At 44.9% G+C, this 17823-nt stretch overlaps 1 protein-coding gene across 8 annotated transcripts in view; it reads left to right on the top strand.

Moving 5' to 3' along the window:
• The window catches only part of CHRDL1 (chordin like 1), a 134067-nt gene that overhangs the window by 82187 nt on the left and 34057 nt on the right, over nucleotides 1-17823 (top strand). For all 8 annotated transcript variants that reach the window (XR_005834594.1, XR_005834593.1, XM_040629112.1 and 5 more), the window contains exons 7-8: nucleotides 9752-9819; nucleotides 15931-16099. Coding sequence is in view for 6 of the 8 variants with exons in the window: in XM_040629112.1 (XP_040485046.1) it covers nucleotides 9752-9819; nucleotides 15931-16099 (237 nt within the window). In the remaining 2 variants the exon portion in view is untranslated. The remainder of the gene's footprint in view (nucleotides 1-9751; nucleotides 9820-15930; nucleotides 16100-17823) is intronic.

The raw sequence follows: 17823 nt of genomic DNA on the forward strand, positions 1-17823 counted from the left end.
TTTCCCTACGAAGGCTCCATCCTCCACTTTCATAAAATGGATGCTTTTCTCTCTGCCTCTAATTTCTTTACATCTTTCAGTTGTGTAGAATGTGATTGAATCTCCTTTGAAGTGCTAATTTTGGAAGCACCTCGTTATTTTTTTTCCTGCCGAAACGATGTTTTTACAAAGGTCTATCTCGCATAAGCATATTACTCATACAGCAGGGAATGCAGACACACTTCTGCCCTATGCTGACCACCCTAATTGCAGGCAAAATACTGCAGAAGAAATAACCTTTTGAGTGCTGAACTTGCAGACGTTCATATAAAGAGCCCCATTGAAACAGGCTCTCTGCACCGTCCCCAGACACGGGTGCATGCCTCTCTTCCCAGGTCACATGGCAATCTTAGCCACGGACTGGATCTCATCCCCAGCCTCAGGGATTTAGACCTGTCCTCGAGGCTGGGCTGGTCAGGGGGCATGTCATTGCTGGCACTTTGGCAAACCTCATCTGGACTGGAAGTGGCGTGCAAACAGCCACTGGAACCTGAAGGGAAACTTGATCAGAAGAAAAATCTCGTACAACCGCTGCATTCTGGGCAGGCAGGCCTCAAACCCAAACCTACCCCCAGCTTCCCTCTACCGCTTATCGTTTCTGCTTCCTGTCTCCCGCCTATCTTGCCAAAGCAAAGGGGAAGGCGATGTACTTGGACTCTAGACGAGGGAGAGGTTTTGGGGGTAGGCTCTTGGCTGTATTGAGAGCCAAACCTGCGTAGACAATGTACATATGCAGCACTTACTCTGTGCCAGGCAGTGGTCTAAGCACTTACGTGCATAGTACCTCATTTAATCCTCCCAACAAAGTTAGAATGATCATTAGCCCCATTTTACGGATGAGGAGACTGAGGCAAGGAAGTTAACGCAATTGGCCCAAGGATACTTGGCAGTAAGTGGCGGAACTAGAATTTGAACCTTGTCAGCGTGGCTCTAGAGTCCCAAGCCCTTACACTCCCTGGTGGGAGCCATTCATGCGAGCATGACAACGGACCTGTCCTAGTGCAAGGGAGTAGAGGGGGAGAGAGAATGTGGGTGACGCCTTGGCACAGGCAGATAATCCTAGAAGAGTAACCATACTGCCCAGCTCTTCCCGTCACGGCCTCAACCTACCCACTCGCAACCACAGGGGAGTACCTTTGTTCCACCGCTCTCTCTTTATAGGCTGAAAGAATGGAAATATCTACCTTCTTTCCCCCGGCAGACATTTCTGGAGCAATCACCAAGTACCTAGTGCCATGCTGGTGGTGGAGATACAGTGGTGAACGAAACGAACAAGGGGTCTGCCCTCGCGGAGTGTAGTGGGGAAGAGTAGATATGAAATGACAACTGTGCCACGTTCTACAAGGAAAGCGGTTGGAAAAGCCAGTAATGAAGTGGGGTCGACCTCATGAGGGAGGTGAACATAGACTCCTAGGACTGTCTCGCCAGCCTCAACGTACACCACGTTCCTCTTGGCTCCCAGCACCTCAGGGCAAGGAAGGAGGCACACAAGTTAGGGACATAGCTAATGGCAGTTTTACACTCCCAGGATCCCTGACTTCTGATCTCCCCTTGAAAGTGGCCACCTCGGGCTGTAGGAGTATCTGTAACTGTTCGTCCGCCATTGTACGTGTGCGTACTACTCTAGACCAGGCTTCTCTTCTTACGGAACTACTTGATCGTGCTGGTCAGTGCCTAACAGGTCTTACCACATTATCCAATGTCTTCAGATTGTTTTTAAGGCGCTCTATAAAGCAAGCTGACCTTTCCTTAAGCTACTACTCATCCTCGTTTCTCTGACACCAACCCACACGCACCTTCTACTCCAGGCTGGCTGCTCTCTTTGTCTGAAAATATGCCACGTTCCTTCCCACTTTCACTCCTGTTATGTGCCTCTCTTACCTCCTACTCTCCACAAGCTTGGAATAGCTTCCCTCTTCTGTTCTACGGATTACGATCCTACCCATCTTTCAAGAGCCCAGCCTGAGTCACACCGCTTCTAAAGAGCCCAACATAATTCTAGTCCTCCTTGAGCTCCTTCTTGGACCACTTTCAGGGCTTAGTCTGGCTCATAGAGTCTAGCATTTAACATATTTTCTTGTACTGTTCATCGTTTCATGGGTCTTGTCTCCTTAACTGGGAAAGGAACACCTTCTTCCTCTGTGTCCCCTAGCATAGAATCAAGCATATCTTGTGGATTTATTTAAAAAAAAAGAGCTGCAGCTATGAAAAGCTCTTGACAGCACTCCACACGCAGCCCAGGGAGGCAGGAGAGTTGACTGAACTCCCAAAATACTCAACCCAAGCTCATTTAGCCAACACATTTGCCAAGACCCAAAGGAGAAAATCGAATCTCTTATGAAATTGAGCTATTTCTATGAACTTCCACAAGGTAACTGAAAACTGGAAGCAACTGTTTAAAAGCAGTTTCTCAGTACTCAAGACAAGTGCCATTTTACCTAAGACTCTTGATTTCTCTTTCCAATAAAACAGCAAAATTACACCCAAGATGGATCTTGGCTGGAACTCAGAGATCTTGAGGGAATTGATTCACAAGATAGTTCATTTTTTTTAACATCATAAAAATCTACCCAAGTTTTCAAAGTTCTCAAAATCAAACAAAACTGGAGAAAATAACAGCACCTCCAACTCTAGATGCTAGCCTATCGGTCTAGCGTTGATTTTGGTTTTGTCCACATTTTCTGCAGAAACACTACCACCGCTGGGTCATAATGATAGGGAAGGAAACATCGTTAATGAGACACACTTCTCAAAAAAAAAAATGAACTCCATAGTTTATGGTTTTTGAGTTGACTCTTGTTTTTTGGGAGGTTTTTGATCACTGCTTCAATTATTCACTGGTAATTGGTCTATTCAGATTGTCAAAATGTGCTGAAACACTCTGATCTTTTCAGAGTGACAGAAGAGTCTGACCACCATTAGTAGGCCCTGTTCTCAAGTGAACCATTCATGTTCATGAAGATGGAACCATAGAGAGCTATCCTACCTTTGGCTTTCCTCTCTTCTTCTAAAGCCCCACCAGAAGCTTTCTTTTTCCATGAAAACTTTCCAGCTTGCTTTTGTTCTCTCTCCATCCTCTGCACTCAGAATTCATCCTCACATGTGTGCTGACACTCCCACCCCTCTGTGGCCATCATGTTCCTTCTTGACATATCTCTTATGTCTAGGATATTTCTTCTTAGAAATCCCTTCAGACTGCCAATGAGACAGCATTGACTTTCCTACTGAGTTTAACAAATGAGTAGCCCTGATTCCTAATTGGCCATGTGGAGAAAATGCCCACATCCTGCTCTGGGATTGGACGGGTTTTCATGTGTATAGGTGTCTGGTTCTACAATAGAAATAAGGAATTCCCAGCGAACCATATCAGAGCAAATATTTCTTCACAGGTTAAAGCCACTCTTTCTTCAGCCTTGTCCTTCTAACTAGTCCAAGGGATGCCACGACTGCCCAGAAACACACCACCGCCTGTGTCCATTATTCTCATTGGAATGGTCTTCATGAGCCTAAACCCTGGTATTTCTAGAATTGGTCTGATTTGTCGGCTGGCAGCATAAACAGAGGCAAAAGAAACGTGAATATGAGGAGCAATGTCAGGCAGGGGAAGTCGTATTTGAATATTACCTACGTTACAACTATAAGAACTTACCAAGTCCAAGTCTGCATAGCCCAGGCAAAGCGGACAGTGGATACCAGGATCCAGTTACTCAAGCAAATTGCTGGAATGACTACATCCACTTACACCTTGGCTTTAGCCATTAAAACCAGCCTCATGTCCCTGACTCCCAGTCCTTTTTGGAGGTAGGGCCAGGGAGCTAATGTGGTATTTGTGGATCGAAGGACCTTGAACTGACTGCTTTCCATTCATTCCCAGGTTGACCATCAGTAAACATTGCGAGATCTCTGAGCTTTCCTTCTCCATCGGCTTGTTATTTTCTGTGTATGGATGTGGGCGCTCAGGACTCTTTATCTGGATACTTGGACTTTGATCACTCCATGTTAGGACAATAAAATTGCGCTCTCTCCCAATGAAGCAGATATCTGTCCTCTTCAGCCTCATTTTAAGCCAGGAGAGAATAAGGGATTTCATTAAAACTCAAACGCCTCTTTGACAAAGAGGAAAATAAGGAGACGGCTAGCGTAATGATGAAAGAATCTCAGCCAGTTCAGAAGGAATGAGCTGAAAGCATCCCTGTGGCCATTTTTTTTCCACATCCAGGATCCTGGCTTTCAAAATGGAATCATTAAGAAATGAAAGGATTCCCTTTCCTACGTGCAGGCATAAATGTTTTTCTTACTGCTAGGCTTCATTTGTTTGTTTAATCCAGAGCCTTTCCTTGTTAGATACCTCGCACACTCATAGGAGTCCTTAGGTTGGATTTTCCCCAGGGGTAAGCTACTCCTGAGGATAAGGAGGAAGAAGCGGAGGGAAAGGATGGGAAGAAGACGGAGGATAACACTTGGTGGGCCAGGCCCTGTTCTAAGCTCTTGGCGCACACTAATCCATTTCATCCCCACCACCCTCCGGGCTAGGTTGTATTGTCTCCATTTTAGCAATAAGGAAACTGAAGCTCAGAGAGGTTCATCACTTGCCCAAAGTCACACAGGCAAGAAGGAGCAGAGCCAGGGTTTGGACCCAGGCTGTCTGGCTGGCATGGGCTGTTCTCTTAGCCATGACTGCTCTGTTGCCTCTCAACTTGGGGATGTGGAGCGAATCTGGGGGACTCTGACCTCTGTCCGAGGCTACTGGGAGGAACAGACTTCGCGACAACTCTCCTCCCCGGGGCCGGATATGGTAATGCTTCCAGCAGATTTACTGGGACGACCCACAGACCCCATTTCTAACCATCAACTTGGATCCACGCAGCCATTGAAAGAGCAGAGTGTGGGTTGGGGGTACCATCCAGCTAATAGCTTCTCTGTTGCCTCCCCCATGAATCGCTCTCACAAGCACATGAAACTCCCATCACTCTCTTTTTAAAAAGTATGCATTTCTGATTTTTCTGGATAGATGCTTTTGTACTCCTCTTCAGATCTGGCTAGCTACTCTTGGCAGGCGTTCCCCGTGTCTTAGTGTTTCTCAAGCAGATAGTTTGTCGAAAATGCTAAGAGCTTGTATTGACAGCCCAAACAATAAAGTCCTTTATTTGACAGTAAAGTATTTTCTAGAAAACATGACTGTCTACAAAACACTGGAGGACTCCTTGCACTACTATGTATCGTTGTTGTTAGCTCAAAGGTCTACCAGCGGGGAATCCTTCTACCCGGGTTCTTCAAAGCTTTGCTCCCATTTCAGCATGCGTGCTCTCTCTCAACAGAATTTATAGAATTAGATGTCTGGCAGAGGACCCCCCCTGAGTCACCTGCTTCCACTCTGTCTTTCATCTCCAGCTTGGGTATTATCTCCTGGCTCTCCAGTGGCCCACCCCAGAACCTGGCACATAGTAGGTGGGGATGGCTCGATCACTTTCTTCCTCTCCACACTCTCCTGATGGCTCGCAAAAACCCTTTAACCATTTGCCCCGATTCTGCTGATTTTGACACGTTCCTCTGAAAGTATAGAGATCACTTTCCCTTGTCACAGAGATCCCTTCTCCCTCACTGACCCCGCCCCAGTCTCGGGACTTCGTTTTCTTTGCACATGCCTTAGGATTAGAGCAACAGCATATCTTCTCATCCAGACCAAGACACTTTTGAAAGTGAGAGCACCAGGCCTCAGAAAAAGAGGCATGAAACCGGGTTGTCCCAGATTCATCGGAACGTAGGGGACACGCTATTTATGATGTTGTGTGCGCTTCGGAAGTGGCCACATGCTGGCGTAGTTTTGCTTTCTGAGGCTTATCTTCATGGATATCTAATAATCTTATTGTACACTTAGTCCTTTTGAGAGGACAGGGTTTACTTCTGTGACCTACTCAAGCTAACCAGAGATTAATGGAAGCAATGGGAGTTATAAACAGTCTGAATTGTAGCCTAGCTTTTGACCATTTTTCAAATGCTTGTTCCCCATTTCTCTTATTACCAGAAAGCCAAGCCATTTTAGCTCCATAGGATACCACTCAGAATATAATTGAGGTTTGAATAAACAACACATGTGGCTTTTAAGGTTAAAAGAATATTGTTTGACATACAGTACACTAGAGTTGTTTTTCATTTTGGTTTTAAAAATTGGTTAAAATTACATCTTGTTGCTTCTCGGAATTAACTAGAATCCATCTGTCTCCATTAGAATCAGTGTTTTTTTGTTTTTTTTGTTTTTTGGGGTTTTTTTTAAAATAAAGCCTTGGCTAAAAAAAACGATGCCCCCTCTCAGTCAGGATAATTTTCCCAATGTGTCAGGAAAAAAAAGAAAAAGCAACGGAACAGGTTTTAGGACAATGGTGCTAATTTTTTTTCTTTGATGCATTTTATCTCTTAGATATATTGTAGATATATCTAAAGTATAGCATCTAAGATGATAAATTGACAGACCTATTATCAGCCCTCCAGACAGATTTGGCCCAGGTCACAGCTGAACAAAATGTGAACGCTGAAGAAGATTCTAACGATTTAACTATGGTTCAAATTATATAGAATGACTCCGCACATAAAGAACATTCCAGCTTAGAGAATGCCATTTCGCTGACGTCAAAAGCTCAAAGGCGACCAAAATAATAGTCATTCCTACTTGAGAAGATATGTACAGAAGTAATGGCTCCAATAGTTTGTAACTGAAGTGAAATGGTTCTGACTGAGGCACACGTGCCTGCCTGCAAATGCTTAGGGGTTGTGATGTGTTCGTCTGAACTTGGGTTACAGGACATTAGGAGTCTGCTCCCATGCGATCTTACCTCTCCGCTCACTTAACAGGGACTACCTGTTTTGGGATTCTGCCTGACTCTAAGTATTTCAAGACACTATCTAAAAGCCCTTTCAAGACTCTAGGGTCTAAATGCAATAAATTGAATTTCTCAGAAGGTCATGCTAAGTTAACTTTCCATGTCAGGACCAGCCATTAAATCTATGTTTGCCAAGGGCGTTTGGGGAAGAGAGCTCTTCTATCATTTTTCTTTTGTTATTTGTTCTCTTTGGGCTACTTAGATTAGGCTTGCAAACATGTCCTGTAGCTTTTCCATTTTGTCTGCCATTTGCTGGTGAATCTCTTCTGGTTTCCAGTCTTCTCTTCGGTCCCCTATTTTCCTCTGGCTCATGACAAAACTTAGACCCACCACTGCCAGCGAAAAGGGACCAAGTACATTGAAGTTCATCCCTACTCATTCACTGTCAAGGGCAGTGCCATTTCCCAGCTGTTCAGATTTGCAAGCCTAGCAACCTTTAATTTAAAAAAAAATTTTAAAAGATTTGCTTATTTACTTTAGAGAGAGAGAGAGCGGGATGGGGGGCAGAAGGAGAGGGAGAGAGAATCCTCAAGCAGACTCCCCTCTAAGCAGGGAGCCTGACAAACGCAGGGCTCAATCCCAGGACCCTGAGATCATGACCCGAGCTGAAATCAGGAGTCAGACATTTAACCAGCTGAGGCACCCAGGCGCCCTCCCACCACCACCACCCATAACATCCTTTTACACTATTTTCTCTTTCACCATCCTCCTCTGTTATCAGATCTTCTGTTGGGGTCTTACCATTTCCTTTTTAACTGAAGTAGTCTGATTTGCCCCTTCTCCATTATTTTAGAGATTCTCAGGGCCTGTCCCATGTTACTACAACACCTCTTGTTTGGCCTCCCTGATTCCAGTTGTTCCCCAGATAGGGGACACTCCATTGCCAGGAGAAGCTGCCATAAATCACCATCTTTTACCGTAGGAACTGCTACATAAAAAATGGTTACAGGATAAATGTGAATCCTTCAGCCTCTTTTGGAAGTCTATGCAGTAATTATTTGTCACCCTTATCAACAACCGGTCTCCTTCCCTCCTTCCCTCCCTCCCCTCTTTACCCACTCCCCCCTCCCTCTTCCTTTCTTTCTCTCCACCATCCCCATTTTTCTTGTTTCACATCTGAACTTTCTATTCCAGCTACACCTTGCCGGCTGTCTCCAGTGTGTTCCTTGCTGTTTCCAAAGCTCTGTTCCTTTGCAAATGCCATTCCTTTCGGTCGAGCTCCCCTCTGCCCACATCACTATGTGCTCTGCAGTGTCTACTTCTAAAGACGTAACTGATTCTTTTAGGAAGCTTTCCACGATTGTATCTTACTGATCACTTACCTAGTCCCTATCTCCCAAACACATCTTTTTTTATAAAGATTTTATTTATTTACTTGAGAGAGAGTGAGGGAACACGAGAAGGGGGGAGGCTCAGAGGGAGAAGCAGACTCCCCACTGAGCAGGGAGCCTGACACAGGGCTCAAACGAGGAAACCCCGGGATCATGACCTGAGCGGAAGGCAGATGCTTAACTGACTGAGCCACCCAGGCGCCTCTCTCCCAAGCACATCTTGGCAATTCATAATTTTTTTTTCCGTGAGATGATCTTTAAATCATGAAGGGTTAAAGCCATAATTTCGTCATATATCACTACCTGATACTATTGCTATCAAAGAAATTTCGAGGTCTTTTGCAAGTCCTAAAAGCCAATGATATTACCTAATTTTCCCTCATAGTACTACCACCTCCTTGAACTAGTAACATGGTACTATGTCCAAGCGGGTTTTGAAAGCTCGAGGGATAAATTCAAGTAGAAAATTCTTAACGTTGATACTTTTTGATATTTCCCGTTACCCTGTGAAATACGTGGTTTAATTGATACTGAGAGCAAGACCAAGCTCTTCCAGTCAACTCGCTTGGTCATCGATAAGATAAGATAATATCCATGGAAATTGTCCTATGGTTTGTTAATCAGCTGAGGAATATCCCTGTCTGTGGTGTGTTGTTCTCAAGGCTAAAAGTAAGATCTTCCTCCCAAAAGCAGTTACTCTGGCAGTGAGGAATGATAAGTGTTCACTGTTCAGAGAAGGGACACAAAGGCCCAGAAGAAGGTATCTGAGGCCAAAACAGAGGAGTACATCTTGGGGTATCAGTTACGTAAACATTCCAGCCACCACAAGTTTTACCTTAACTTTCAGACCAGGTCATAACTTCTCAGAGACATAAGGGTGAATTTAACAAATTCTGACAGACTGAATCCTCGAAACTCTCATTTTGGAAGGGTAGTTTAAACACAAGTTAAGTACGACCTGCAAAATACTTAACTGTCACTGGAATAAAATAAGCAAAAGTGAGGCTGATGGCTATATTACAGTGGAAAGTAATTATTTTCCCTTTTATTTCCCAAATTTTGTACAATGTGAATGGATGCGCTCTTTTAAAAAGTGGCAACTTTCTTCAGAGTTGTTTTGGAAAATGGGGCAGACCCAGAGAGAAATCTTTCAGGGTCACTTTATGAAGGACAGCCATTTGGGGGGGGGTGGAGGGAGAGAGAAACAGAGACAGAGGGAGACGGGGGGAGGGGCAGAGAGAATCTTAAGCAGACTTTATACCCCACGTGAAGCCTGATGCAGGGCTCGATCTCACGACCCTGAGATCATGACCCGAGCCAAAACTGAGAGTCTAGACACCCAACTGACTGAGCCACCCAGGTGCCCGGAAGGATAGCCATCTTAACAAGAGTTAAAATGGCTGGAGAAGTTTGGGATCATAGAACCAGAAATGTGGCTAGGTCACAAGGGTGACGGTTTTCTCTTCTATGTATGTATGACTTTCTTTATTTTGTAACAAACAGGGGATGGAGAATTGTCGTGGGAACATTCTGATGGTGATATCTTCCGGCAACCTGCCAACAGAGAAGCAGTAAGTGTGAAGAGCTCAAATAATTCAACCCTCCACCGCACCAGGCCAAACTTTCCTCTCTCCATGGCTGTTATCCCAGTAACTCCATAAAAGGGCCCATTTCTAACACCATTGATCTTTCCCTTTTCTTGGAAAATTAAATGGCATTATCACCAACCTCTAATCATTTAAGTACACTGTATAATTGGTAACTCGGGCCAGGACATGAGCACAAAGCAATCACGGCCCCATCCCTTAGGTACCCCCCCATCTAGATTAGAAGTTGGAAGCCTTTCAGGATGCCTTGCCAAATCTTTGTCTTCTGGTAGGAAAGCAGGTCACTACCTCTGTCCTCGGTAGTGAGGACCTTCGGTGGGACTGTAAGGTAGGTCCATCCATCCTTCTGGCAGAGATACAGTGGACATGTCTCCATAAAGACTTTTCTAAGCCTTAGGCTCTCAGTCATACAGCTGCAAGAGAGAAAAGGTAGCGGGCCACATACTCCTTCCCCACCCTGCAATATCGCATTTTCATTCTCAGCACTAACCTCATAGAAAGCCCCTCTGTGTAGCAACAGCATCTCTTATCCCTGTATATTTCGAAGTAATTGACAAACTGTCATCCCTCTCTCAAAAACATTTGTCGAAGTACAGCCATACCTCAAACTTCTTAAAATCTGAAAAGGAGATGTTCCAGTTCAGGGAATCTATAAATTGAAGGATTTATGAAAGTGTACAAGATGTACAAAGGCGTTCATGGTACATACATGGACATTCATTGGACCCCTGTACAAAAAAGTGTACGGGGCAGTCAATGCAGCATTGTTTTCCTAAGAGCAAAAAAATGGAAGGAACCCAAATGTAAGCAATGGGGGCTTGGTTGAACACACCCAATCTGTGGGACACAGTGCTGTTGTTAAAAAGAATCCAGGACGTCGAAGGGTACGTGAGTGGAGGGATCCCCAAGATATATTATGTAAACAAAGCAAGGTGCAGGATACAACTTCTACTCTCATTTCCTTATGTAAAAATTATGTGTGTGTGCATGAATGTGAATGCATATGGAAAGATCTGGAAGGTCATATACCAACATGTTATAAGTGGTGATCTCGGAGGGGTGGAAGTGGGCAGGGGGAAAGGGAGAGCGTGATTTTTTACTCTATCTGTTCTGTATCATTGGATGGGGATTCAGGACGGCACCTGTCATGATGAGCGCCGGGTGCTGTATGGAAGTGTCAGATCACTCCACTGTACACCTGAAACTCATACTGCACTGCAGGTTCGCTCACTGGAATTTAAATAAAAATGTAAAAAAAAATTAAGAAGATTTTCTCCATCTAGCTCTATCTACTTTATAGGAAGTGAGATTCCTTCCAGATCCTGACAGACGATGCCAGTCTCTGTCTTCTGTGTTGTGAATTTCCTCTCTTTGTCCGCCCTCATTTTTTATTGTGGTAGGATGTTGAGAATGACTAAATTTGTGGCCATCAACCATATGCCATTCTCACCGAATTTGGGTCTCAGACACCTTAAGTGAGGTGTCTTGGCCCCCAACGCTAAGCGTTGTGGCCAGTTCTGCAGTCCTGCCGGTAAGACCATCAATTCGCCTTTCTTCTTGATTTCATTTTATGCTGCCTCCAACTCTACCCTTGTCTTTCAGTCTCATCCTTCTTCTGAAACTGCTGGCGTTGGGGCTGAACTTAATCCCGTACTTCCTTTAGCAAAAGAGGTGAGGTACAGAATGCAGGGCCTTGAAATAGTTATTGATTTTAAAAGGAGTTCAAGACCTATCTTTAGAAACAAACATTTGGGCCCAGTAGGCCAAAATGTCCAGATGGTTCCACTTTATTATAAATAAATATTTTCCTTTGTTCCAAAAGGGGTAGATACTGTGGGATGTGAGTTGACTAATAAATAGCATCTGTAGTAATAGAAAAATACATACCCGGCACATAGTAGGCACCCAAGAAATTCGTGTTGAAGGAATGGGTATGGAAGGTGGGTGAAATGTGTGTGAGGGGCTTTTCATGAATGTTAATGCACTTTGCGAATTTGTTCCACATCAGAGAGAGATACTTCAAATTTGTTGCTGGCTCTTGACCGGCCAAAAATGAGAAGGTAGGAGGAGCCCTTCTAATATCCTTTGCAGTCCCAACTTTCTGTATGGGATCAAACACGGCAGCCCTAAAAACACATTGCCGGTCCGGTAGACTGACCTTAATAGAGCGTTCCTTTTCACAGGGAACTGACGAAAACCTCAGTTCAATAGGAATACAGGTGATTGCTTTATTTTGCCAAATGGGTTGAAAACCACCCGTTTGCCAAGTTTTATGAAGTGGACAGGAAGGAGAAACAGTGGCTGAATTACGGCTTCTTTGTAAAATCCTGAAATGATTTCTGTTCAGTTTCCAGATAATTTCACATGCACTGGTCCTAGTACCAGGGTGTGTGTGTGTGTGTGTGTGTGTGTGTGTGTGTGTGTGTGTGTGTTGTGTGTGTGTGTGTGTGTGTGTTGTGTGTGTGTGTTATAGGGAGGGAGAAGTAGATGCAGGGTGGAAAGCCAAAACATGAAAGCAAGCAGAATTTTGTTTTGGACGACAGCCAAACTCTGATTTTGCCCCCAAAAGATTACTCAGAGATTTACCATTAGAAAAGTGAAAGCTTTAGGGATCGAAACAATAGGAAACAGATAGAAATACACGTCTCATTCACATTGTCAGAACAATGGTTTGGGAAGGAAACTGGCCCAAGTGTCTCCTAGACAGGGATGGTCCTAGGGGGCCAGTGATGAAGATATAATACACTCACGGCTGTGAGAATTACGACAGATTCTGAAGGCATTTTTATTTTTTTTAAGATTTTATTTATTTATTTGACAGAGAGAGAGAGCACAAGCAGGGGGAGCAGCAGAGGGATAACAGGCTCCCCGCTCAGTGGGGAGCCTGATGCTGGGTTCGATCTCAGGACCCTGGGATCATGACCTGAGCCGAAGGCAGGCAATTAACCGACTGAGCTACCCAGGCACCCCTCTGAAGACATTTTTTGAATTAACTTTTTATTTTGTGGTAACTTTAGATTCACAGCCATGAAGGCATTTCGAAGGCTTTTCCTGAACTCTCCTGTTTTCCTGTCTCTGCCAATAAAACCCTTCCATCTTAGACCTTAGGACAAGTAAGGAAGAAATTCCTGGGACCTTTCTACAATAATGGGGATTTTCCAACCACCAGAAAAGAAGTGTGTGAGAACCACCTCCAAAGCCTGAGATAGGGGGTGCCTGGCTGGTTCAGTCGGAGGAGCCTGCGACACTTGATCTCCGGGTCGTGAGTTTGAGCCCCACGTTGGGTGTAGAGATGACTTAAATAAATAAATAGATCTTAAAAAAAAAAAAAAAGCCTGAGAGAGTTATCAATACTTCAAGTCAGGAAATCAAATAATGCCAAAACATTGAGCAGAATAAAGCGTAGCATACTACATGGGCATTTCTACCTGACGAGTCCTGACCTGCTCTCTCAAGTAGGCTGTTCACAGCCGGATTGGAAGATAAGCTCCAGTTTCACTTATGACTCCAAGGACTTAATGTCTTTTTCTCCCTTGCTGTAAGGTGCAAGGTCAGAATGGTCCCTGGTAAGCCTCTTTCATTCCTTAGTTTAGGGGAACAACTCTAAAAGGGCCATTACCCTCAAATCAAAATCACACCTCACCACCCCCACCCCCGGAGTTGTGAACACTGTAGTGGACTTTGCTATCTTAGCAAACTTTTTTTAAAAAGATTTATTTATTTATTTGAGGGGGGAGGGAGAAACTCTCAAGCAGACCCCCCACTGAGTGCAAAGCACACCGCGAGGCTCAATCCCAAGACCCTGAGTACACAACCTGAGCCGAAACCAAGAGTTGAACACTTAACCGACTGAGCCCCCAGGTGCCCCTATCTTATTTTCTTTGGAGCAGCTTTTAGCCAAATGTTTGCAGCCCGCTGAGCTTGACCCACACATTTCCTCTCCTGATTTCTCCTTCCTTTCTTCCTCTTCCTCCTGTTCATCTTCCTCTCTCCTCCTCCCCCCGTCCCCACTCTCCTGCCATCTCCGAAAACTCAATCTTCACTGTCACCCCAAATAAGACCCCCGCTCCTCTCTGGCCTCGGTTTCTCTGTCTGTAAAACAAAAGCCTTAAACAAGATGAGGTTCTGGGGGGCTGATCAAAATCCTTGAGGTTCTTTGTGGGGTTTTTGTTTGCTTTTTGTTTTTTTGGTTTTGAATCTTTTTTTCTGCTCTTACCCTATGTCCAGGGTCTGAGTGCCTGGTACCAAAGAAAACTTTTCACTTTGTTCTCACCCTCATGAATCAGAGAACTTCTTGTACTTGCAGCTCGTCCTGGGTCAGCGACCTTTCCTCTCACAAATTCTAGCCCTCCCTTTAGCATCATTGGTAAGACACCCATCAGCCAAACTGTCCTCTCTGTGTTCCTTTGGCAAAACTTTGCCAAACTCCAGAAAGGACGGAACAATCTGTAATGGTCTTTGTGGAATGTGAGTGAAAAAGACATATGAGCCATTGTGGGAACGAAAAATATTTGCACCAAGAATCCCATCTGTGTACATGATAATGAATTGATGCAAATTCTTATTTGTGTGAGATTTTCTAGCAATGCACCGGGATGGACTCTTCTTAGATTTAGAGAGTTGTGTTCTCTTTCTCTTACTCCGGCTCCTGTTCTCTCTCTCCTTCTCCCACCGATGCCTCCCCCACCCAAGAGAGTAATCATAATTCCCAAAGCTAAATTTGCAACATGTGTGTCTATGGAACATAACTGTAATAAATGTTTTATGGGCTGGTGGGGTTAGAAGATCTCATAACTACCTTCCAAGGTCCCCTGCTATTTCTAACACTGAATATAAGGATCTTTCTAATGGCCTGCAAAAGGTTTTTTAGTGGGTCACCCCTCTTTTACCACTAACAGTTGCCCCTAAAACACACTGTTATTTATTTGGCTTTTCGCTTCAGGGTCTAGTCTGCATTCATTCCATCTTCCTCTGCCTTCACGCTCCCTCAGCTCCTGGGAGAGGGGTGGGAAACAGTATGGTGGGTTCATCATGTGTCGATCTTTGGCCAAGAGAGCAATGGTTGCATCATTTGGACTACAGGACTCTAAGCTTTCATTAGGGACCACAACATTCATTCATTCATTCATTCATTCATTCATTCGACAAGTGTTTAATGAGCCCCTTCTAGATGCTGGCCACTGTTTTGGGCACTGGAGATCGAGCAGTGAGCGCAAAACAAAGCCCTCACCTCTGGCTGACATCCTGGTACTGTCATACACTGTCAGTTATCCTACAAAATGTCTAGGGTAGCTGTACTGTGCCCTGTGATCTCAAGCCATTGGCTGCATTGAGAGTCTCAGTACATCTTATCTGGACTATCCTTGGGTCCTATCTCTTCCTATCCAGTTCACCCTAGACGTGATTAGGGATCAATGCTTGGAAACACAGTTCTGATTATTTCCCTGCTTTAGAAAAATATCCCTCAAAGGCTCCCACACCCTCACCTCTGTCGCCTACTGAATAAAGTCGTCACCCTTTATTAGCCTGTCATTTCAAGTGCTCCCTGATCTGGCTGCAACCCACTTTTGGAATGTTGTCCTTTAACTGTTCCCTTTTATGGACTCTATGTTCTCTGCTACACCTTCTCGACTTGGAAATGGCTGCTTGGAATATTCCTCACCAACTCTGCCTGTAGAAAAAGTCTGTCCAGCTTTCATGGCCCAGGTCTCTTTCTCTTCCTACTTTGCACAGCCATTCCTGCTTCTCCTGTGGCCTCTGTCCCACTCTGCCTTGTGTCGCAGGCTAGTACCTTAACTCTTACACGTGAGATACTTGGGAGCATTTATTTCCCTTTTTTTGGCTGTTTGCTGCCTCTGAGGTTTGTCTGTGAAGCTGCCCAGTCTTCTGCAAGGAGAGAGAGAAATCTCAGTGTGTTGTCAAGGCTGCTCGGTGTGGGTGGACACGTAGTTAATTTAAGATCAGAGCTCAGATCATTGCTAGAAGTTATCGAACAGCTTCGACGTGTGTGTCAGTCCCTTCCTGCCTTCTCTCTGGTGGCTTTGGGGGACTGAGTTTGTCCTTGTCGTCTTACAGAGACATTCCTACCACCGCTCTCACTACGACCCTCCACCAAGCCGGCAGGCTGGAGGTCTGCCCCGCTTTCCTGGGGCCAGAAGCCACCGAGGAGCTCTTATGGATTCCCAGCAAGCATCGGGCACCATCGTGCAGATTGTCATCAACAACAAACACAAGCATGGACAAGGTAAGGGGTGCACTCCCTCGGTACCACGTCCCTCCCCCCCACCCCCCGCCCCGGTCTTCTGAGGGCTGGACCTAGAAAGGGCCCTGTGCCCCGTGCACATCAGACAGTCACAGGAGCATCGCTTACCATCAAGCCTTCAAGCAACTGTGGACAAGCGACTCCAAAAGACTGTCAGGACTTCCCTAAACACAGCCCAGAGAGCTTCGTTTCTACTTTAGATGTATCTGTCTTTATTTAGGACGAAAGGCAAGAAAGCAGTGAACCTGAGGCAGCCCCCAAGGGTTTTCCGTAGTTGCCCTAGGGGGTCGCAGGTCATGGGGGGACGTTCCTTAGATCGTTAAGGGAATGAGAGGTTGTTTGTTTCCCGGGTCGGGCACCCGCTCTTCACAGGTACTCAAGCGTCAGCCGCTTTGGAAGCTCTTAGCCCTGTACCTTAGAAATAGTGATTCTCATACCTCAGCGCACCCAGGATTCTCCCCAGACCTCTTGCTAAAGATACATATTCCGGGCCCCACACTCAGAGATTCTAATTCACATGAGACGATTATCATTAGAAGTGAGTAATCCAGTAAGAAATCCAGAAACCTCCTGGCCAAGCCCCAGGAGGACTGATCAGGTTAACGGGGACATGAAGCCCACTCGGCCGACCAGCTGGCTGCAGCAGGCACCCACACATGTCCGTGGCCCCCCGGACCTTCCTGCACAAGAGTTCCCCGGCCTCCACCCCCACCCCAGTAGCGGGGGTGGGGGGAGGAGAAATTCAATCAAACAATTGACTGCTTCTTACTTTTTTAGGCATTGTGTCAACCAGCTCTTCAGAGCAAGAGCTCAGCTGGTTCCCTTTTATGAAACCACAAACATGTTTTGTTTCCTTTAAAGGAGAAACAAATCAAAGCCAGTTCCCTGAACGGGTTAAAAGTAATAAATTATTAAACCAAATGATTGAATAACACGGGTGAAAAACAATCCGTTACAAAGAACTCCTACTATAAATCTCAACAAAGCTGGTCAAACCAAAGCTGGTTGATCACATCTGTTACCAGTTAGATGTAAATTTCAGATTACAGATAAAAAACATTGAATCGCTTTTGAAACTAACAGGCTTTAAAGAAGAACATGCAAAATAAAACTCTTAATAAAAAATGGTGATATATTAGAAGAATTGGAAATATTTACTATCGATCTGGGTTTGATTTGAAATGTATTATTTTTAAATTCCAAGGCATTCCAATACAAATTTATGAAATGCGGAGGAGTAGGAGGTAAAGATGCAGTTTGATTTTCAATCCTAAATTGTCTCCAATAGATTCCATTTGCTCTGAAAGTATTTCAAAGCCTTAAAAAAAAAACCTGTGGGGTAATGGACTTTGAAAATCCTAAATCCCATAATTTCCACAGGCCTCTTCATTTCAGGGCAGAGGCTCATCCCTTGATTTTCTCTGTGTCCTACAAAAGGCCCAGCTGGTTTACATTTTTTCATTGCTCCTATTGATTTGGATGAAGTGGTTCTTTCCTGACCTTTCTATTATAGTTCACTGGAGAATCACTTGCCCCCAGCCCCATCTCTCAATGCCCCAGCTGGATGATTCAAAATCATCTCAAGAGTTTGTTGGTGGGGAGAAGGCTACCTTTCCCTCTAGAGCATTGACCTCCCACTCCTGCATCTCAGGGTATAGGCTCTCACCCAGTCTAGGTTGTTCCCTTAGTCCAAATGTTCAGGGAGG

Source organism: Ursus maritimus (assembly GCF_017311325.1).
Source record: "Ursus maritimus isolate PB19 chromosome X unlocalized genomic scaffold, ASM1731132v1 scaffold_X1, whole genome shotgun sequence".
Taxonomy (NCBI): domain Eukaryota; kingdom Metazoa; phylum Chordata; class Mammalia; order Carnivora; family Ursidae; genus Ursus; species Ursus maritimus.